The sequence below is a fragment of the Anastrepha ludens genome, chromosome 4 (genome assembly GCF_028408465.1).
Source record: "Anastrepha ludens isolate Willacy chromosome 4, idAnaLude1.1, whole genome shotgun sequence".
In the NCBI taxonomy this organism is placed as follows: domain Eukaryota; kingdom Metazoa; phylum Arthropoda; class Insecta; order Diptera; family Tephritidae; genus Anastrepha; species Anastrepha ludens.
The window spans coordinates 14794426-14818741 of record NC_071500.1 but is presented as its reverse complement, the minus strand read 5'-3'; the positions used below and the strand labels follow the sequence as shown (position 1 = coordinate 14818741).

Below are 24316 nucleotides of genomic sequence, written 5' to 3'. Positions count from 1 at the left end.
GTCACACTAGCAACGTTTCCCAAACATTTATGGGAAATATTTAACCCGTGACAACGACAACAACAACAAACAACTACGTTCCCGCGACAGTCGGTTCTACGTTACCGGAACGGATTTATATCCGACCAAGTACCGACTGTCACACCAGGAACGTTCCCCAAACATTTATGGGTAATATTAACCCGTGACGACAACAACAAAAGCAACACAGTACTAGACACTAATTGTGCTACTTTGTAGCCGTCTGAAGAACGACTAATTCGTATCACCATGCACAGAATGCAGAGGTGTGGCCTAGCCAACATCAGACCGTTAACAAGCTCTCAGTGTTTTTGAAGAAATCAGCTGACCGTGGTTATGACAGCGATTTGCTTACGAAAAAACTGAGATTGTGTCGGTGATATAGAAAATCATTGTACGTTTTTTCGTTGCCGCTGCTGATTGGACGAGTGAGTGAATACGTGTAAAATGAGCGGACAGAGTTCTGTTGTTCAATCCGCAATGATGGGGCAACCGAAGTTACTTTCACAATTTTGCTTCGGATAGCCATACCTCCATCATCTTTGAACACAACTTTTAAAAACTTCAATAAAAACGGTGTTTTTCTAAAGCAGCTGAATGTGCAAAAAAAAAAAAAAATTAAAGGAAGGCTGTTCACTTTCTTCACTTGCATATTACACTATGGACTTGAAAATACGAAGTAAACTAAAAAAAAATTGTTGAAGAATTTTGATATTTGAGTATTTTGAAGTTAAATGTCCGCGGTTGTTTTAAACATGTTTATAATTTTTTTTATTTGTAACATGAAATATACATTTTAAAAAATTTATTTTAAATAAAAATGAAAAAAAGTTTTTAATTTTTGAAAAAAAAAAGTTTTTGTTTTGAAAGTTTGGAGTTCCTAGACTATTCTCCATCAAAATAAAAGTATCAGGACTTTTCAAGTAATAATTTATAATTTTTTATTTTTAACAAAAAATATACTTTTTAAAAAATCTCTAATAATCTAAAATCTAAAATAAATTTTTGTTTTTTAATTTTTTAATATTTTTTTTTTTATTTGAAATTTTTTTTAAATATTTAAAAAAAATTTTTTTTTTGAAAAGTTTGCGGTTTCTGGACTATTCTCTATCAAAGTAAAAGTATCAGGACTTTTCGAATAACCGCGTCGTTTTTCTTTTTCCAATTTCATAATAGGAATTTGTGATGGAACAACACAGAAAACCCTTTACTACATAAAACCATTTAACGCAGCTATAAATGTGCAGAAATTAACAGAGAAAGTTTATCAAAGAAGTGCTGAAAAGGCAAACAAATGAAAAATTTATTATTTTAGTTGAAGATATGCAATTACTAAATATATATTTTACATATGTACACAATCTGTAGTTTTATGTGTATGTGTATGTACATACATATATGTGCATATGAGATATGTGAATTGGTCATTGACATTATGCGTCTCCAAGCAATCGTTTTATTTTTTTTGACAAGTTACATTACAATCAATAAACCGCACTCGGTCTCCTCCATTCGGTGGGAATACAGTTGTTCGTTTGTTGCCTTTTATGCGCACATTTGCATGTTTCTGTTGTAGACGGTGAAATTCCGTTCAATTCGCTCAAGAATTCCATCAACAGGCGGACAGGTCTAAGTAGTTAATATTTAGTTCAACTTTGTTTTAGCAGCATTGCTTGTAATTAGATAAGACCGAACATGGATTTCTAAGGCCGAACCGAACTTTTTCAAAGGAAGAAGTAATCAAAAATCCTGTAAAAAATCCAGTATTTTTATTAAAAAAAAAATAAAAGAGTAAATAAGTTTCAATCACATTAACTCCAAGTCATAACACATGTACACATTTCTACTCCCACAGTTAGGCTGTGTGTAAATATAACAAGCCAAATTCATTAAATAAAATAGGCCGAAAAAAAATGCTTCATAAAAGTAAAGAAAATGCTTTAACAATTTTTATTTCTAGCATCGATGACTTCTGTAATGCGAACATATTTCGGTTTTGCTCTTATTAGTACTTTTATGAAAAACGCTTTTTCAAAATTATGTACTTACTGCAGTGATTTCTCATTTTGCGTACCAGTGCCCCACATTGATCCGGAGTAATTTCGTTCCACTCATCTTGGATAATTTCCCACGATGAAGCTTTATAACTGGTTTCCTTGCCGAAACGGCCTCCTTAGTATTTTCGATGGGGTTTAAGTCCAAGACTTTCCACGCAATCGATACTCTTAACCATAAGTAAGTACTTAACGACTCTGGAGCGTTTTCGTCCTCGGCACATTCTGAAAGTCATTTCCATAAATTTGCATACTTGAACTTACTCCGAATGCGGTTCAGCAGCGCTGTGCCGTTACTGAAGAGCCGCCATGTTTGAAATTTTTTTTTGTATGATTTGGGCTCAATTCTTGTTATGCTGGTCACCTAATATATAGGCCACCAACATTTCCACATTGCGTTGAACACTCCATTAGATCCTTCTGCTGGTGTCGTTTCGCAAACATATTCTTCCTTCAATGCTATTTTTTAATACTCTTTGATGTTTACTTTCGTCGCACAACTTGCCTTTTTAAGTAGATTTCTTGTAGTCGACGGCGGCCTGTTTGGACTGATATTTTTTACATCGCGACACTGCTCCATTTGGACTCTTATTTCAATGTACGTCAGAAAAGAATGCTTCTTACTCATCCATACCTTTCCTAATACTGTGCCGTTGTTGTTTTTGTAGTAGCATAAGCATTCGCCATAAATACGCCGGTAACGTAGAATCGACTGCCATTCAAGCAGAAGAGAAATGGAGAAAAAATAGCTTATCAACATTTTCACCTTGCGAGCGGCATCGTCTATCAGTACAGAGCTGACCTGCAGCCCTGAACAATAGCTTTCTAGGTACACACGATGGAGGCAAATATAGATATCTTAAAGCAATTTGTTTCAAAAGAATACCTATGTGAACTGGTATTAAAGTATTAAAAAATGTTATAAATCCTCGGCAGAAGAAGCCAAGTTTGTTATTTAATGAAAACTTACTTTTTTCAATATTAATGTAAATTTTATAAATTGACTAATAAAATATAAATTTAATAAAATAAATATTTTTTTTTTTAACTTTAATTTAAAAAATCCACATGAAAATCCACATAACGCCACGGCGTTCCATTGTCTGTGAGATCAATGGTGTGTAAGGGACTGCTAAAACTCAGTGTTAGCTTCTTTAATAAATGAAAGCAAATTCATTTCATTTGCAGGTCATTACACTGATTTAATGTTGTTATAGTTATCGAAAAGTTTATATTTAATTCTTATTGGATTAAGTCTAACACAATGAAAAACTTGGTGTGTCTAAGAATTTACCTCTCCGCACTCACATAGCTCCGAGTCCATGGCACAAATCATGTATGATATAAGTAACTGCCATCGTAAGTGTGGCCAACCAATATTTCTTTGATAAGTTTTATGTCTTTAACATCGAAATTACAGTTTTTGAATCTGGTCTTTGCTGGTAACTTTGTGAGAATTTGTGCGAAAAGGTTAGGTCGATTAACTGCTTATGACAGAAAACCATCCCACCTTTCAGCGAAAATGCCACTACGAAGCATTCAAAAAGCTTCTTGGGGAGTGTATTCTACTTCGATAATAGTACCATTATCTGCTGCTTCTTTTGCAATTTGATGTGGTGGATGATGAGCGGCATTCTATTTTAAAACAGAAAACTCTGTCTGATGAAGTAGTCTACCGAGTTGGCCAAGAGCGAAGCATCAGCAGCAAAAACATTAAAACCATCAGTTAAATACTTATTAAATTTTTGTGTAAAGGTATCTGTAAGTTCTGCTGTGGCCACCTTGCTCCTAACGTTCGGGAGAGTGTGTGTGTCCAAGCATAAGCTTTCTACAACCTCGAGAGGATCACCAATCTTAGTGTTGCTGAAATCGTCTGAACATTTTTTTATATACTCGTACACAGGTGCAACCGGATTTTGTGCCAGTTTTGTTAGCAATTTTTTCATACATTTTCACATTGAATTTTTTTCGCTTAATGATTTCTTTGGCAGTGAGCCACGTTCCACACTCAGCTGTAGGGAGCTCGTGCGCGTAGCAGCCACATTCCCATGGCAGCCGGTTCTACGTTACCGGAATAACACGGGTTTTTTCCGACCAAGGGCTGCCGCCCCAGTAAACTAGCCCTGTCTAGTGTACCGTACCTCCAGCAGCGTGATAGGGGTTGATGGGGGACACCCAAACATCTCCGAAGAAAAGAGTTTTGAAAAGCTGTAATTTTTGTAATTGTTGTTTTTCTTCTTAAAGATGTCGTAGTTCTAGAATACTCTATTTTGACTTAACAAAACTCCTATAAAATTTTAATGCTAGTTGAGGGTGGTAGACCTTCCTTTAATCGACCAAAACTTTTGAGCCCGAACGTGGCTGAAGACGAAGTTCTGTCGTTCTCTACTTGTTTGCACATAAATACATACATAATAATATACAAAGCCAGTAAATCAGATATAATTAAGAACTTTATTGATTTCGCATTGCATCAGCCACTGTTGTTCGTTGGCCTATTGGGCTCCATTCGCCTCTTATACGTATTGCTCATGCCTATGTAAGTTTGATTAGTGTGTATTTACATACATACATACACACGTATGCTTGCCTTTTTTATCGTTGTACGATTAGCTTGTGACTGCTGTTTCTTTTAAATCCTAGTTGCCGTCATTGATTTTTCATAGTTGTTGCAATAAATTGCTTAGATACATATGAAGCTATAAACACATGTATGTACATACATACATATGCCAGTGTGAACATGCGTTTCTTATAAAATAGATAGGCCGTTTAAGAAGGAGCCGTCCTTTGGTTTTATTAATCGAATATGCATGCATACATACATACATACATATTATGCAAATACCTACAAGCAACTGGTATAAGCGTCTTTCTTATCTTTAATATCACTGCATGAAATTTCCAGTTTTTGGTGGGCACTTGGATGTGATTTTAATATATTTTGGGATGCTGAACCAGAATTCGGCCGAAAGATATTGAGAAATTAGCCTCAAGGAGTCGACGAGAGTTAAGTGCAAATCTCCTGCTATTATGTAGATAAGTTGCAAATTATCATGCCAATACAACAACTAAATGTACACTCATATATGTATATTTAACATCATAATATTAATTTTAAAGAAGTCTTAGCTTTCGGCGATATTTTGTGTACCCAAAACTTCTTTGAATTCCAATGTGATTTAACATTTTTAGAACCGAATTCCTACCTATGTACGTAGTCTCTTCTAGGCGAGGCAACCAACATAGTATAGTGTATTTATTGCTGGCCTCTTAATACTGCAGTGTTGATTTGGTCTATAAATTTAATCAGAAAAATCCAAACTTTATAAATCGAATAACAACAATCACTTGATTAAAGTGAGATAATTGCGCTGGCGTGCAAATAAACATAAAATATAATAAGCACCTGTTATGATTTTAAATCAAATTTATAAAATTCTCAAATTTCTTATCTCTTCTCTTCGCGTCGGGCAGCTTAGATTTGCAGTTGATAACACAATGGCTGAAAAGTCCCGAGCCTAACAAATAAAACTCTTTTTTTTTGTTTAAAATTAGGTTTATTCATCCACGTAATTTCCATAAAGAACAATTTTGTCGAACAATTTATCTTTTGCCTCAAAATAGGGCTCAGTTTCAGTGACAACCTCATCGTTTGAGCGAAATTTTTTACCGGCGAGCATTTTTTTAGGTCTGCGAACAGCCAGTAGTCGTTGAGAGCCAAATCTGGCGAATACGGTGGATGTGGGAGCAATTCGAAGTTCAATTCATGTAGTTTTGTCATTGTTTTGATTGACTTATGACACGGTGTGGTTGGTCAAAATGAGCAAACGCGGCACCAATTTTGAGCAAAGCTTTCTCATAGCTAAATGCTCATCCAATATAAAGCCAACATGTTCTTTTGATATCTTTACGATGTCAGTTAACTCACGAAACTTCACTTTTCGATCACACAAAACTATTTTGTGGATTTTTTCGATGTTTTCTGGTGTTAACGTCTCATTCGGACGTCCACTGCGTTGTGCATCATCGGTGTCTCTACGACCACGTTTGAAGTCAGCAAACCATCGTGTTATTGTTGTTTCTGATGGAGCGGAGTCCCCATAACACTTTTCAAGTCATTGCTTCGCTTGAATGGTATTTTTTCCCATCAAGAATCAGTGTAAAACTAAATCACGAAACTCCTTTTGATCCATTTTTTTGAAAATAAAAAAAGTAGCGTTACTCCTAGCACAATAACTCACAAACAAATGAATAGAAAATCATGAAAAAGAGGTGAATGCAATAAAATTAGTGCCATCTATGATATGTGTTAGGTCCGGGACTTTTCTGCTCATGTGTTATATGTATATATGCACATCAAACTGGAAAATTTTTCTGATAAGCTTGTTATTATAGCAATTAACGGAGCCCTGTCAAGCGCAGCGCAGGCATCGATCGTCGTCGTCCAGTAGGCCCAGGATCCATGCTGTTTTGGCAGGGTGGGTCCAGATATATAGAGGGAAAAGGGTGTTAGATGAGTGTGTTACTTTCACATGTCGCACATAGGTAATCTTGCTGCAATATCTAAATTGTAATGGGGGCAGAGTAATGTAAGTCTCACGACGTGTTGGTTGGATTGGGATAACAACATTCGGAGAGCGAGAGCTTATAAAGATAATAAGAGCCTGTCTGTGAATGTTGTTAATTGCCTGTCTGTATATTGAGAGTTTAAGGGGTTGCTGTTCTGGATCTCGTCAGTCACATTATGTATCATAGATGCCTACTGACGGGCTTATGAGGTGCTTTCTGATATGCCCCAAGTACTACTGACCAGCTATTGCGATTTTGGACTTTAGTGGCTATCGCGGTTGTATGTGCCGAGAAAAAGAGTAAACTGTCGAAAGTGGTCCGTAGTAATTTGAGGTTATTTACCGTGGGATGGGTCTATCAACGACTTTGGTTTCCAGTGATAGTGTGACCTCCTTCGTGTATGTTGGGAATATGGTCACCGTGTATTTTGCAGTGAAGGAGCGGGAAAAATTGGAGAGGTAGCCGTTCACTTTTCAATACAAACCATCGTTGTCATTGCCGGACGCTAATCGAACAATCGTTAGGGTATGATACCAAAAAAAATCCCTCTGATGCTTGAGGAAGTTCTGAAATATAGAAATTGAAAAGCAAAGCGGTTGGTGGGTTTACCACGTTTCAGTAGTGGGACCAGTCTTCGTGTTTTGTAATTGTTAGGGATTTAAGACAGATTGAAGACTTTTATGAGATATAATACTGATCCTGTTGCACTTATGTTTTTCAACATCAACATGCTTAATTCGGTTCTGTCTACCAGAGGATACCGCTGGAAAGGCTAGCGTATCTCTTCGAGTCAGGCGAAACGCCATCACCGAAAGTTATTGCCACTCTGTTATTGTACTTTGTCTCGTGTTACGCCTTAAAGTCATCGACTACCAATCGGTTTTCACCCCTAATAAGCGCAGCGATACCAGGGTGATATCCCGGTGGCAGGAGTTGTAAAAATACATATATTAAATATTTTGAGCTCGACCGTATAGCTATACCTTGAAATTCTAAGATGTTGCCCCGACGGTCGATGTTTTCATCGATAAGACGATATTGCACAGAATGGTGTACCATAAATGCTAGAGCGGGTGAGAGTTACGCTGCTTCCGTAGCTCCAGGAGGAGTCGTGGAGATTCCTCGTTTGATGGCGAGAGCAGCATGCGACCACAAACCGTGTGGCTTCAAGCCTGAACAGGTCTTAAGTTAAGTTCGCCTGCCAGGGAAATGCTAACGGTTATTTTTGTACTATACCTGGAATCCTGTTGAAGTGACAGTTCTTGGCCGGATATAAATCCGAGTCGTTCTGGTAACGTAGAATCGATTGTCGTGGGAACGGTAACTTAGTAATGATAACGATTGTTGTTGTTGTTGTTATACATGCACGGGGAATGCAGCTGGAGTGACTGTCATGGGAACGTAATTATAACGGTCTCAAGCTTCGATGCATTTTAGCTATTAAAAAGCTTTGAGGACTTCATTGCTTAATGACTTTTAGAAAAATAAGACATCAATTTGCATTTTCTTTTCGGTTTGATTTGGAATGCAGTAAATAACTAACACTGTTGTACTATACACCGCGGCGACATTCCGGTTGTAACCAAAAGTCCGTCTGTTCTTGAGAACAAAATATAATTAAAATGGTTATTATTGAAAATTGAAACCAATAAAACAACATCTTAACGTAACTCCTTTCAAATACTTTTTGTATGATGACTGTATAAAATGATTTTACATTTACTCTAACACAATCATTGTAAAAATAACCCATGGTTGTATGTTTGCCTTTAATAAATAAAATAAAGTTTTTTTTGTTTCTCTTCCTGCCCCCAATTAATTCGATGCTATTTAATTTTTAGTATTCCTAAAATTGCCCAGTGTAAGGAAGTCAACCAGACAAAAGTAATTTGCTTCTGAAAATTGCTTTTTAATTATAACAATAATCAGTAGCTTGTTTTAACAGAACGAAATTTATATAAAGCTCGACGAGAATATAAAAAAATGTGCATTAAACTTTTAAAGTCATTTTATACAATATATAAATTGAGTTTTATAACAAAGCCAATCGCTTAGTCTTAGAATAATTTGTATGTACGAGTATTTACTTATACTATATATTGCATAAATAGGGTCAGTTAGGGTGTTGAAGTCCGGCTGTAAATTCTGTGCAAAATTTACACTTGGATTGGCTTTTAATTATGAGGCTGTAGCCAGTGAAAAGGCACTTGTTCCAAATTGGTGCATTCCTAGTGAATTAAGAGCCATTCCCTTTCCTGTAAGTATGAGTAGATAGACAGATCTGTTTTGAGGTTTGCACATTGAGCTCATAGTCTTTTGTGCCTTAATAAGTATGAGTGATTGTTGAATTTTACATGGCGCTGTGGTAGGCAGTGTCAATTGTCTCCCACCTGTGTCGCTTTTTTGAGAGATCAGAATCAGTATTAAACTCGATAAATTATATTTTTTCAGTTTTGTTTTTTTAATATCTGTATTTAAATTTATTTAAATAATAAACATTATATTAATATACTTTTAAATTGAAATCTATTTATTGTTTTGAAACTTATTTTTTTATTCATTAATTTAATGGCTATATAAAAAATCTTTCAACCTAGATTTAAACTTAACACTAATTCTTACGGACTAGGAACTTATATTAACTAAAAGTCAAGAGTAATAAATTGGTTAAAAACCTATGAATTCGAAAAAAGATAAAAAGATACAGCTAAGATAATTTAAGATAATATAATTTCCCAATTTTAAAGTAGTTAATCTAGCATTGGTAAAATTAAGTTCTATAGGGGCATTTGCACTATATACCGTTTTGCTAAATCCAACTCTGAAGGCATCAACCCGAGGACAGTTACGACTGGGAACATATTTCTAAGAGTATATGGACAGCCAATACTCAAAAAAAAACGAGATAGCCTCAGAAATTGGTTAAATAACTAGCCGACAACGAGGAGCATAGGATGGCATTGGTTTTGAAAAATTTAATGAACGCAGAGCGAAACGTGGAAATATCTTTTGAATCGTTTTTAAACTATCAGGTCAGGCCATAAGTTCGTGCGTTTTTTAAAGGTGGTTTTAAAATTAATAAAAAAGACGATTAAAGTATTTATTAATCAATAATATATTTCCCTTCATTATTTACAATGTCTTCCCAACGTTTAGGCAAATTTTTATTTTCCTGCTCAAAAAATTGTTTGTCCTTGGAGCCAAAATACGCTTCGATATCCCTTTTTATAGCTTCTTTTGAGGAGTAGTTCTTGTTACTCATATGGGATTGAAGTCCACGGAAAAGGTGATAATCACAAGGTGCAATATCCGGAGAGTATGGTGGATGCGGCATTAGCTCCCATCCGAGCTCGTTCAGCTTGCCTAATGTTTAACTTGCGGTATGAGGTCTTGCGTTGTCGAGGTAAAACAAAACTTTGCGTCTATTCACTAAAGACGGTCGATTTTTTTCAAGTGCCTCATTCAGGTTTGATAGCTGATGGGAAACTAATCAGCAGTTATCATCTGGTTTGGTTCCAGAAGTTCATAATAAACAATACCGGCCGTATCCCACCAAATATCTTCTTGGGATGAAGGCCATCTCTGGGGGTCGGTTCTGGTGTTTCATCTTTATCTAACCATTGGCGTTTGCGAACAGGATTATTGTAAAGGACCCATTTTTCATCACCAGTAACGATACGGTTCAAAAAACTTTCATTTTCAAGCCGTTGCAGCAGGTGAGAACACGCATTCACTCTCTGCTGCAGGTTGACGACGGAAAGTCTATGCGGAACCCATTTTTCCAGCTTTAAAACCTTTCCCAACTGAACCAGGTGCCTGTGAACTGTTCCATGCGATGAATTTAACCTTTGATCTATCATATCGACTGTCAAATTTGGCTCAGCTTCCACGAGTTCGAGCAAGGCGTCGGAGTTAAAGACTTCAGGACGACCAGCGCGCGGGGCATCCTCCACGTCGCAGTTACCACTTCGGAATTTTGAAAACCACTTTTGGGCAGTCCTTACACTCACGGTATCCTCTCCGTGAACAGTGTTTATTTCTGCAGCAGCAGTTGTTGCATTTTTACCACTTTTATAAAAAAAATACAAAATATTCCTCGTATACGCGTTCGAAGATTCCATTTTATTGTTTAACAACACGTGCTTCTATCCGCGATTAAAATCGCTTGTTGAATGCACAATATATCAAAGAAAATATAAATAGTTCCGTTATATTCCGCGAATAATATTTTTTGTATGCAAAAATCGTACAAAAGTGAAATTATGGGTAAAATACGCACGAACTTATGGACTGATCTGATATTTGGAACGCACAAACGCAGCATATAAAATCCTAATGGTATATAGAACAGTGAAACCAGATATATTTTGTATTATTTTTTTTTGTATTATTTTTTTTTGTATTATTTTTTTTTTGTATTATATTATTTACTTTTTTTTTTTATTATAATATTTTTTTTTTTGTATTAATTATTTTTTTTTTTGTATTATTTACTTTCTTATTTTTGTTTTTTGTATTATTATTATTTTTTTTCTACATGACTTCACACGTTATTTGCATTCACTTTTTCTCGTTGATCCTATTCGTACATTTCCATGAGTAGGGAAATTGTTTCGAATTGTCGAAATTGGTCTACTTCTGAATAAACATTTTTTGTCACTTGTTCATATCCTCTATTGCTGTTGTAACATTATAAAATATTTCACATAAATTTTTAGCTAATGCAGCTGCAGTTGTTGTTATTGTAGAAGCATAAATACATATTTCCCATATACATATGTACGAGGAAGGTTGCTAGAGTTATGTGGGCCTTGTCTACATGACTGATTCACTGGAATCGATTTCCTGCTACTAAAGGAACAAGGAGCAGAGTCTTGCTGGAAGATGTATGCGCTGACACCGCGTACAGAAAAAACCAGGGTTTCACTACAGTCTCTAGAACCTCGACATACATATGCGGCAAAATTCACTCGAAATCCTTGAGTAAAGAAGTGTGCCGCTTCAGGGGGTTTCATTTTGATCGGATAATGCGCTGTTGTCGTGTTTGCTCTGACACAAACTGCCTTCTGCGCACAACGTAGGATTTATACTGGAGATTTTATCTCAGAAACATTAAGCTCTCTCGCAAGGGTTTTCATTGATTTTGAAGGGTCCTCGTCAATAATGGCTTGCACTTTTTAAATAAATTCCTCGTGTTTATTTTTTACGTTTTACAACAGATTTTGCAGCGCCGACTGATGCTTTCAATTCACGGCGAATCTTATTAATGAATGAGCGGGTGCACTTAAGAGATTTAAAGATTTCTAAATCGATGGAATTTGCACATAAAGCGACGTCAGCTTCATGTTTCTTCATTTCTTGAGTTGAGCTGTAGTTCTCCATTTTTTATTTGAAAAAAATTATAATAATAATAGTTTCGTGAGGTATGCACCAGAGACCTGCATGGCTCACTGTTTTCTTGAGTTGTTCATACGCTAAATTTCTTGCTCACATTCAGTCAATTGAACCAAAATATTTGGTCAAGTGCAGTCAGCTCATGCAAGCGAACGCGTAGTTCAGCTCAGTCAACACGTATGATCTAATGTCTTCGGCTCAAATCTAATCATTGAACAAAAAGCAGCATTGAATGAAATTAGCATCGGCCTTTGCGTTCAAACGATCAAACTTGTTCAAAGAAGTAATTGTCATTATTGTAAATAGCACATGTTCGAGCAAACGAGCGTTGGCGTACAATGTACGCTGTAAATTGCGTTTCGTATTTGAAAGGATTAGTTGGTTTCAGCAATGTTTCCTTATTTACATTATTTTCTTTCGTGTTTTATTAAAAGTTTTAAGAAAAAAAAACAAATATGAAAATATAGTGTTTTTGCTTTAAAATTTTGCTTTTACTTTGCTATCGTTAGTTACAAGCAAAAACTCATGCGGGATCATACGTGTTCAAACCGGCTCATTTGGCTCTATAGCCCTTTTATTCTTGCTCAAAAAAATGAATGTATAGCCGAACGAGCAAATACCCGAAACGGCTGCTATGAAGACGATTGGTGATAACATCGGAGAGCTAAAACGCAGCACATGATTTGATTGAGCTGAAATAAACAATGACAATAACTTATTTGAAAAACATCGATCGTTTGAACGAAAAGGCCTGTATTTTTGTTCAAGCGAAGCGTATGAATGTTTTACACTGAGCCGGTGCAGTTCTCTGGTATGCACCTTGTATTTACATGTTTTTCGCAATGTTGCTTTTAATGTTTCAATTTCTCGAAAACTTGTTTACGCTTATCTTTGTTTGCACTCTTTGCTTAGATTTTGCCACTCACTGTTTTTTATATCATATACAGTTATTACCTCTTTTCTTTTTGGTTTGCCAAACTATATGGAATTATATTCGACAATGCGAATGTTAAAAAAATCGTAGTTTATATACATTTTTTTTTTTACCTTTATATGTTTGTCCAAATTGTATTCAAAATTATTTCCGTATTATGTTTCTCTTAAAACAAAAGAGGAAAACTCATTACTGCATTATTATTATTTTCTTTTTTTCTTTTCTTTTTCAGAATGATCAGGTTGTGAGCATCGTGAGTTTATTTAGTTTAATATTTCTTTGTAGTATAGTTTGGCTTAATAAAAATTTTCTTTTTTAAAAATTGGTATCTACATAGTATATAGTATATGTATGTGTACATGTAATATATAAGGATATGTTTCGATGTGTTAAAAATTGTTTTTTTATTTTCTGCGTATTTTGTAAAATTTGGTTTTGTTAATGTTTATTATTTGTATTCAAATGCGTTCATTTGTTTGTGTAGGCAAGTTCTTATGTTTTGCTCGAGGTACATTGAACAGCTGATAGCTAGCAGTGGAGCAAAAACAACAAGAGCAATGAGTTTTATTGTTGCTTTTGGTCCCTAGAATGTACAAATCTATTAATCAATTTTCACAATTTATAGACCAAACAAATAGAAAAAAAAATAAATCAGCTGCTCTACTGCTGCTACCTCTTCAATGCGCTTTGGTTTTACATTAAAGTATGAAAATTCAAAATTGTATGGCTGCATTCATATGAAAAAAAAAAATAAATCCTGATGGCTTGCTAAATCTTACTGAAAAGAAATGTCAATAGAGTTTGCCATTCTTAGCTGTCAAATCAAAGTTAATTAGAACTATTGATCTCATGCACCTAAAAAAACACTTGATATATACGAGGTGTGTTCAAAAAGTAACGCGAATTTTGTGTTTTTTCAAAAATTATTTACTTATTTATTAATATCTATTTTTCCCCCTTCAAAGTAGTCCCCATGAGATATTATGCACTTGTGCCAACGTTTTTTCCAATCTTCGAAGCACTTCAAAAAGTCATTTTTTTATCTTGTTCAGCTCCTCTTTTGATGCCGTCTTTATCTCGTCAATCGTAGCGTAGCGTCGTCCTTTTATGGGCCTCTTCAGTTTCGGGAGCAAGAAAAAGTCACAGGGGGCCAGATCTGGGGAATACGGTGGCTGTTGCATCATTAGAGTGTTGTTTTTGGCCAAAAAGTCGCGCACGAGAAACCATGTGTGAGCAGGGGCGTTATCATGATGCAAGAGCCAATTTTTGTTCTTCCACAAATCCGGGCGTTTCTGGCGGATTGCTTCGCGCTAATTGCGCATAACTTGCAGGTAATATTCCTTATTGACCGTCTTACCCTGTGGCAAGAACTCATGATGCACAACGCCCCTGCAATCGAAGAAAACGGTAAGCAAAACTTTTACATTCGACCAAACTTGGCGCGCTTTTTTCGGTCTTAGTTCGTGCGGCAGCTTCCATTGAGATGATTGTGATTTGGTTTCCACGTCATAACCATAAACCCACTATTCGTCAGCAGTTATGACCCTCTGGAGCAAGTTTGGGTCGCCGCGGACAGAGTCCAACGTAACATGCGAAAATTCAAAATTCGCGATACTTTTTGAACACACCTCGTCTGTTATAAATATAAGTACATGCATATAAAAGGATTTTAGTCAAAGTCATTTAAATTTTATTTCACCAAATCGGTGAACCGCCTATATCTGTGTCCCTTGTCCATGTGAAGACCATTTTTTAAAGATTGAAAACTTGTTGAACGAACCTCGTATGGCCAAAAAATATTTTTCTATTTTTTAACAAGAGATCAAAAAATTAAATACTGAAAACAAAAATAACAAATCTTTTTTCGTTTCCGTTCTACACGCTTTTTTAGAAACTCCCAAAAAACAACATTTCAAATGAGGCGAGGGCCTTAAAAAGAAAAAAGTGTAATCATCAGGAAGATGACATTAGCAAGATCTTAAACTCTACAAAATATTCATGATGAAACAAGGAAATAGGGCTTGCTACAAAGCATCCATATTCCAGCCACTTTCCGAGGCGCACACTTTACCGTCATAGGAAATGAGATCCTTGAGTCTAGAGCAAATTTTCAATTCCAACAGATAAACTCTTAAGCATCTTTCAGGCGGAATTTCACTTAAGGGGCATTTGAGCATTGATTTACGATCAATCGATTTACAGCAGAAATATATTACAAAAATAGTGTTATGCCAAGGGGCAAATAGGCAACGCCATTAGTGATTGATTGCTTCCTTGTACTTCTAATATATGCCAATAAAGATGAGCTCATGAAAAAAGAGAAAACACGTAAGAAACTTCACTAAAACCCGACTATCCCAGACAGAAAATCAACTGGGAGAATACCTCTCTAAGAACCACAAGATTTCTTGAAAGGCGGGGAAACTTATTTTGAAACAAAGCACTGTGAAGAGAAATGTCATAATTGTACATTTCTTGTTCCCAATTCCTACCACATCGCGATAATGATTCGATAGCGATAGCGATAATGATCCCCAATCACCAATAATTGCAAAAAGTATGGCGGAATTACTTCTCCATCAGGTTCATAAAAAATTGTTATGAATTGTATTCGAATGTACGAATAAAAGTCTCAATTCTAATGCTCAGTGCTTTCTGATATGCTATACAGGGTCCGGCACTCGAAGTGTAATCAACTTCAGACCGCACGCGCAGCTGATGCACATTTCGGTGGCATACCACGGACGTTTCAACAGGACTCGACACTGTCGCATAAAGCACAAGTGAACCAAGAATGGCTAAAAAACAACGTTCCGAACTTCATAACTTCCACACAATGGCTAGCAAATTCACCAAACTCGAATCCGATGGATTGATTGTTCGCTTTAGGCCATTTTGGAGAGCAAGGTCCGAACTAAAAGATTCACCAGTCTCGAGGCGCTGAGAAAAGCCATTGTCCGCGAATGGGCCAAAATACCTGCAAGTCACTTTCCAGCAGATTGCGATTCGTTTCTGGACCGTCTCAAGGGCATAGTCAAGGGCAAAGGTGGTCATATCGAGCAAAAGTAAATTGATTCTTAATTTTGTTGTATTTTCACATATTTTTTAATTTGAATTGAATAAAAGTAATTTTCCTAACTAAATTTATGGTCTTTTTAATTGATTACACTTCATGTGTCGGACAATTTATCATACATCATTTACATACAACCGGAGGCTACACCTTTTTAATTAAATACACTATTCTTTCCTCGACTTTTGTAATTTTTTTTAATTACAATTCCCGATTACGATACTCGATAACGAATCTCAAATGAATTTGTGCAAATTCAATTTCATTAATACAACTTGAAATGAATAGCTAATCTATTTTTAGTGACGTGATTTGGTAGCTTTGTTGGCATGTTATGGTTATTTTTATAGTTTATAAATAAAACTTAAAAAGGCACACATTTTAGAAATACATGGCGACATACGCATTATATGTATGTAAATACTCGTAGTGCGAGTATACTTTTGCGCTTGCGCTGTGCAAGGTCGTTCGTTTTGCGACTATGAACGGCTGTTGCGTTGTTATGCTCCCACGTATGGCACATTGAATGAGTTTAGAAAAGGAGAAAGATAAAACTCTTTGAAGTTTTCTTATTCATATTGTTTTTCAACTTTTTTTTTTTAGTTTTTATTTATCACTCAACATGCCCACGTACGAGTATATCTGCACTAATAAGAATGTGTGTATGTAAGTAGGTAGGAAGCGGTAAATACCCTATATATAGTATGTGTTATGAATCATTTTGAATAATGAGTAAACCTTTTTGGCATTCAATTAGTTAATTTTTTCGCTTATCAGAAATAAGTGTTATGCAAGCTGGCTTCCACTTCCCACAGTCTTTCTAATACAATATGTTTATGCATACTTGTACATTAAGGGTTTTCCAATAACAGGTGGAGAGATAATTAACGATTTTTTATGGCCGGAATTGAATGGTATTGATATGGACAACGCTTATTAATGAAACCATTGATCTTTTACCGGAAAAGTTTCCGGACCGTGTTATCTCTCGAAGAAGTGATCATAATTGGCCACCGAGATCTTGTGATTTAACACCTTGTGACTTTTTTCTTTGGGGCCACGTGAAAGAGAAGGTCTACGCCAACAACCCAGGGTCAATTCAAGATCTCAAAGATGGAATTCGTGAGGCTATCGATGACACAGGACAGCCACTTTGCAATTCGGTTATGGAAAATTTCATGAAAATGATATTGTCCTGTAACCGTGGTCGTGGTGGCCATTTGCCTGATGTTATTTTCCGTTATTGTTATTGAATATCAAAATAACACCTCTTATTGGAAAACCCTTTACATACCATATGTACAAATTAGGATGGCATTATTTATTGTGTAAAAAAAAGTAAATTTATAGGAACGGCGAAACCCCCCTAAAATTAAACAAACAAAAGTAATATTTAAAAAAAAAAAATTGTTTCGTATTTTTGGTATGATTTTTTAGATATTTGTGAAGAGAAATTAAAGTAGGAGATTAAATGTTATCTGTCTGTAAAAATTGTATACCAAATTAACGGAGAAGTGCAACTTTTACTATGGGAATTCAATGGTAGCGTTCGTAATTATAAATCCAAGTTTAGTCTCCAGTAACAAACCAGTTTCCGCAATTCGTCCAGACAAGTTTTTCGCGCTGACAAATGCTTACTCATCAAAACTTACTTATCAGAAACAAACCGAGGCGTAGTTCAAATATTATTATATTAGTAATACAACTAAATACATCTCAATAGAATAATTTACTTATAATCTTAATCAAAGTTTCCGAAATATATTCAGATAATTCAATATGCAAGTTTATTCCTCAAAATTGATATTATCGCCTTCAAAGTACTCTCCATAAACTGCAACGCACTAATGCCAGCATTCAATACAGCTCTAGAAATATTTCTGGAACTCTATTTTTGGTATAACCACCAGAGCCGTCTTCGATTTTTCCATTACTTGCTTTCGGTTGTAAAAACACTTTCCCCATAGTGGTTTTTTGACTCGATCAAACAGAAAAAAAATCACAGGGAGCCATATCAGGTGAATTCGATGGCTGTTAGATGGTATTAGTTTCGTTCTCGGTCACAAATAATTACGGATAATAATGGCACTGTGCGACGGTGCGTTTTCATGGTGCAAAATCGTAAACGCCTAACTGTCCTTATTAACTCTCTGACCTTCTGGCCAAAAATTCATGGTTCAACACCGTTGAAATCCATAAAAACCGTGGGCACCGCTTTCTTTTCGGACTAGAAATAGCATGAATTTTTTGGTCTTGTTTCATTCGGAGTTCTCCACTCACTCGCCTGATGTCTGGATTACGTCTCGTACTCATAAACCCACGTCTCGCCTCCAGTAGTGATGTGTTTGATGAATGTTGGGTCGGATTCGGAATTCAGTCTTGGAAATCATATTTTTGGCGATATCAACGCGACTCTTGTTTGGCTTGAAATTCAGGTCTTTTAGGACCTACATTGAAGCAACACGGCGCAAACTCAAATCATTAACTACAATTTCCGCAATGGATGCATAAGCAACGTTTAAGTCCTCTACCAGCTCCCTGTTAGTTGATTTGCTGTTATTAATCAACTTTTCTTTTAATACATCGATGTTTTCATCAGCTTTCGATGACGACGACCTGCACTACGTTCGTCATCATCAATGGACTCACGATCGCTTCTGAGGCGGTCATGCCACTCGAAAACGGCTGTTTTCTTTAGAGTATCATTACCCAAACAGTTTTTCAACATGCCTAAGATTTTCGTACCATTGAATCAATATTTAATGCAGACTCATTTTTGTAAACTCGAATCCATTTTTAAAATTGTAAAAAATCGAAGACACGTACAGAGTAGATTTATTCAATGTGGCGTAACTTTTACAAATGTTAGGCAATGGCGATCAAATTTTGATAGGAATGTTACAGATGTGGCGACCTAACAAAAAAACAGAACTCAAATCAGTTGACCTAGAGCAGGGGTCTCCAAACTACGGACCATCCGGCCCGCAACAGCTTAAGACTAGTGTCATCAATATGGCCCACGACAGCTAATGTTTTACTGCTGTTATAATTTTAGTTGAGGAGAATGAAAACATAATGATAATTACTCTATTTTATTTACTTTTACGCCTGGTGCGGTAAATTTTAATAAACCGATTTTCCTGTCAACTTGTCTGTTAGACCGACTAACGGACTGACTATTCCCTTATGCCTACCCCTTGTAACCCCTGCCCCATTGTCGGATCTTGGATGGCAGAAAATCAAGAAAAATAGAAATATTTTGCCTAAAGTTGTTTCAGAACTTCGTTGCCAAATTTCTTGGCATCCTCCATTCATAAATTTACTTCTGATGCCTTCAGAAGAAAAAAAACAATACAAAATTTCCTAAATATGCCACCTGTTGTGGATAGCTGAAATAGATATGACGTAGTATAGTCCATAGTAGTACTACTTGCCACTAGATGCCTGTTTGCTAAGGTGTGCAGAAAAATTAAAATTGTTTTGGCCGTTGGAACATTCCGAAAAAATTATTATGGCCCTAGGGTTTCAAAGTTGCGAGACCCCTGGCCCTAAGGCTTCAAAATTTGAAGACCCCAGACCTAGAGCGTCATCTGGCGGTTGTTCCGGGACGGGTTTACCGTCCGCTCAGCTTTGTGGCTCGTCACTGGCTTTGCTCTCACAGACTAGATACATGAAAACTCCTGCTTCTCAACATAGTCTATGACTTCAAGGCCATGCTTGGAGCACCGATGCATATTTCCATACATAAAAGGGAATATACCTATGTATAATATATAAGCGATCCTTCAACTCCTATTTGTAGCATAGGGCGTCAACCTTGCCAACGGACACGGTTTTTTGCTATGGATCTTAGTTCGTCCCACGATAATCCAAGAGACTTCATTTCAGCTGTTGAGCGTCGCCAGGTGGTACGTGGTCTGCTAATTCCTCTACCGGTTTGTTGAAATGGTTTCCAGCGTAGCGATATTACCGTCATTTTTCCTTAGCGTGTGGCCAATCTACTGCCATTTCCTTTTTTTTTATTTCTGATTCAATGTCGCAAGCTAACCAGGCGCAAGCAACTTCGCGTTGCTTATTGTCCGTAGCCAGAAAATTCGCAAAATCCGACAAAGGCAGCGATTTATGAACGTTTGCAAGCGCTTTGTGATCTTTCCAGTTACTTTCCAGGTGGTGCAACCATATAATAGAACGGATTTGACGTTCGTGTTGAAGATGCACAGCTTGGTGTGAAGGCGGATACAGTTGTTTCGCCTCAATGGATCGAGGATGCCGAAAGATGATTTAGCTTTGTTAGTTCTATATTTCACATCCACCTAAGAACCGACATCCGCGGTAACCATGCATGCAGCCAAGGCAGCAGAATTTGTCAACGGTATCGAACTATTGTGCACCCACTATGGAAGCGTACAGCTGGTATGCGCGCCGTCATCAGCGTATGCCAGATATCTGAAGAATGTGTTGTTAATCTGTCATTGGCTGCTCCTAAAGCTAAAGGCAGCTCGCAAGACGTCTTCGATGACCACAAAAAAGACAATTGGCGACAGGATGCACCCTTGTACACCACTTAGCACGTGAAAAGGGTCTGACAGTTTTCCTTTATGAAGGACGGAGGAACTTGCGTCACTGTAGCTCTCTCTTATAAGTCCAACAAGTTTTTCAGGGATATCTCTTCAGGGATACCTAAAAGGGGAGTCTAACCTAATTTTCTTCGATACAGATTGCCAGATCCTCGTCCATTTTACCACGAAGGAGCCCGAGTTCGATGCTGGCATTAAGTCAACATTGTAGTCTCTGCTAAGTACGTCCCAATGGTGGCGAAATTACATATCTACATATACCGTTTTCTATGGTCTAATAGTACAGAGAAGATATTTCTTTTATACTCGTATCTCAGCAAAAGTTAATCGCCTGATGTTACTGAACACATAAAATTAAGGGGTTATATACCTTGTGGTCCGGTGAAATTAGCGAAAGTTGGGTTTTTTTTAAAGATATGTAGCAATAATTTTATTGTATAAAAGTTTTTATTATTGGATATTACAATGTTTAAAAAAAAAAAAAAGGCTTTGTTTGTGTAAAAATATTTAAAAATGGCGGAGTTATGGCGTTTTCCCCCAAGACCCTTTTTTTGGAAGAGGCTTGCGGTGGACGCGATTCAAGTCCACCAAGTCAACTGAAATCAAAAAATCGAAAAGATTTCATTAGTATAGGGTTATATCTTCTTAGTGAACGATCAATATATTAAATATTTTGATTTTTGTGAAAATAGGAACATGTTTTTAAAAAACTCCACTTCTACAGTCCTAAAATTGGCATTAAAAAATTCATATCTGCAAAATAAAAATGTATACATAAAAAGTTGATCGTTCACTAAGAGGCGACATCAATTACGAACAATTTAAAAAAAAATTATAAAAATCGGTTGAATACTTTTTTTTGCAATCGCGTCCACCGCAAAAGCATTTTTGGAAAAACACGTTTTTGAGATAATCGCGTTTAAAGTTTCAAGCGCCGCATGAGGCCGTACGCTCAGGACGTGACGACGCACAATTTAAAACGCTGTAACTTTCGATCTATTGCTCAGATCTCTATGAAATTTTTGGAAAATGTTCTCAAGGGATTGTACTTTACGATAAAGAAATAAAATTTATTTTGATTTTTTTGAAAAACACAAGGTATATAAAACCCCTTAATTAAAGATCACTTTGCCCTAGAAATAAAATGAAATATCATTTTATAAAATCGTTAAAACGGTTTTTGGTCTTACAAAAAACAAAATTGATGATCTTTTCCTTCCATAACTTTTTGTAAATTTCTCACTACCAATAACCGACAACCTTCCTCCATTAGGTACAACAATTAGCTGGTAGTATCTATCAAGAATTCGAACGCATGATCAATCGTTATGATGAAGATGTGGTTAAGAATCTTATGCCACTGCTGGTGAATGTTTTGGAATGTCTGGATGCATCGTATCGCATTAACCAGGAGCAGGATGTTGAATTGGAGTTGCTGCGCGAGGACAATGAACAGCTGGTCACGCAGTATGAACGCGAGAAGAGCGCACGTAAACAATCGGAGCAGAAGGTAATCCAGAACTTGTCACAACCGGATTTTTCATGTTCAATAAAAAGCGCTGTTTTTGTTGCTTGTTAATCTTCAGTTGTTGGAAGCCGAGGATGTTGCCGAGCAGGAAAATAAGGAGCTCGCAAGCCGTTTGGAGTCGTTGGAGAGCATCGTGCGCATGCTTGAATTGAAGCATAAGAACAGTCTGGAACATGCGAATCGGTTGGAAGAGCGCGAAACCGAATTGAAGAAGGTACAATACATACTTTTGATTTAAAATAAAGATAGCTTCACATTTGATTTTGCAGGAGTATAATAAGTTGCATGACCGTTACACAGAGCTTTTCAAAAATCACGTTGACTATATGGAACGCACCAAAATGCTCATGGGCTCCACCCACTCACAAATGAGTTCTGCTTCGGAGCGATTGGAAGTGAATAGAGCCAGGTTAAATCCGATTGCTCGGTAATGCCAGAAGTTTTAATTTTTCAATTGTTAACATTTTTCATCACCTAATCCACCTAATGTTTATTTACATAGTTTACAAACCACTCGAATTAATTACAATTTCATTTCTGTAGGTCGTCCGGTCCAGTATCTTATGGCTTTGCGTCACTCGAAAACTCGGTCATGTTAGATACAGAGACAATCTGTAGTGTAGGCAGCAACTCAGATGATTCGGGGCCACCGTCGTTACAAAACGAATTAGATAGTCTGCAGACAGTGGAGCGTGCAGCTGAGACAGATACTCTGCAACAGCAGAATCAGGCCACATCACCACAGAGTGATACGAGTCCCATTGTGCCAAATGCACCATCGAATGGTGAGTAAAAAGTATCGAAATTAGTAAAGTTTGTTAAGTGAATTTATGTACGAGCATTAACTGTATACAAATTGTACTAATAATTTTTTTATTTATTTCTTTAATCTTCTTCCTTTCACTATTATCATAATATGCATCCCAACAAATATTTATCCCATGAAACCACATTTGTGTTAACAAAACAACGACAACAAAAAAAAAACAAATTACGAAAAAATCATTAACCTTTTCCATATCCTGTAATTATAACTCTAATAAAATGTTACATAATTGTTTAAATGATTGCGCAGTTGGGCGTTCAACAACCAAAAAGGAGCAACGCTCAGCTAATACCCTATATCAAGAGTTGTCATTTCAAGACAATGAAGAGAGTGAAGAGCATGAAGTTGTTACAGGTATGTGGGCTAACTTTTTAACATGATTTCACTCATCCGCTTCACTGTGCCGCATGGCTGCTGGTATGCGTTGAAGACGCCGTATCAGCAGCTGTCATCAAGAAATTTCTAAATTACATCAAATGCATTCATTATTTGATTTCATTTGGATTTTACAATGCGCTTAATTCAGCAATAAAACTAATACATACATACATATGTACGTGTATTCTGACATTTTCCATAATCATGACTAATTGCATACTTACATACACACTTGCATTCATATGTAAACTATATAAAAATCTTTAAATGCCTACTTTGTATTTATTTTTTCTTATTATGCGTCCGCGTGCTGCTTGAAATTGCCATATATTGAAATGTTTCCGACCTGCTTGTCTACACGCCCCCAAACATGCACGCACTTGAATTGATACTGTTATGTTAAATAATAACACAACGAAAACTCTTTTGCTTTGCTGTGAAACTCTCTCATCACAAATTACCGTTTGCTATGCTGTGATGTTCCGACTTGGCTTAATTAATATTTGGCTGTACTCTTTCTTTCAACGCCGCAAATAGGAAGCTGGGTGCATCCTGGAGAATATGCTTCTTCCGGTAGGTATCAAGATTCATATTTCTATGGATTTATTAGTGTCACATGTAAATATATTAAACACCAAATAATAACTGTAATCGCCTAAGTCGAAAATCGTATAACACTGAACAACTGAATTGGCTACTCATCTAGTCCATTGGTTGGATGCTAAAACAATTATGTAAAATATTTTTAATACAACAACAATAACAACAATGTACTATAACCGAATTCATCATCTCTTTTGTCCTGTTCCTTTCTCAACACTCGAAACTTGTTAATTAAAAAATAAACAAACAAAAAAAAAACACGAAAAACAACAAACGAACGAACACATACACGCATGCAAAAACAAAAAATATGCAAAAATCGCATAACATTTTTGGAATTTCTGAATTGATAATAC

General features: G+C 36.3%; 1 protein-coding gene and 1 long non-coding RNA gene across 14 annotated transcripts in view; one reads left to right on the top strand and one right to left on the bottom strand.

The window, feature by feature from the left end:
- The window catches only part of LOC128862010 (JNK-interacting protein 3), a 45263-nt gene that overhangs the window by 7546 nt on the left and 13401 nt on the right, over nucleotides 1–24316 (top strand). For 5 of the 13 annotated variants that reach the window (XM_054100385.1, XM_054100384.1, XM_054100389.1 and 2 more), the window contains exons 2-8: nucleotides 13208–13228; nucleotides 21899–22135; nucleotides 22212–22367; nucleotides 22423–22580; nucleotides 22697–22938; nucleotides 23229–23333; nucleotides 23895–23930. In XM_054100385.1, the coding sequence (XP_053956360.1) occupies nucleotides 13208–13228; nucleotides 21899–22135; nucleotides 22212–22367; nucleotides 22423–22580; nucleotides 22697–22938; nucleotides 23229–23333; nucleotides 23895–23930 (955 nt within the window). The remainder of the gene's footprint in view (nucleotides 1–13207; nucleotides 13229–21898; nucleotides 22136–22211; nucleotides 22368–22422; nucleotides 22581–22696; nucleotides 22939–23228; nucleotides 23334–23894; nucleotides 23931–24316) is intronic. The other 8 variants (XM_054100391.1, XM_054100388.1, XM_054100397.1 and 5 more) reach the window with 4 other exon arrangements.
- On the bottom strand, nucleotides 1149–24155 carry LOC128862013 (uncharacterized). Its single transcript, XR_008454410.1, has 3 exons — nucleotides 23633–24155; nucleotides 1371–1770; nucleotides 1149–1299 (listed from the first exon to the last, which is right to left on the bottom strand). It is a non-coding gene; the product is annotated as an uncharacterized LOC128862013 (long non-coding RNA).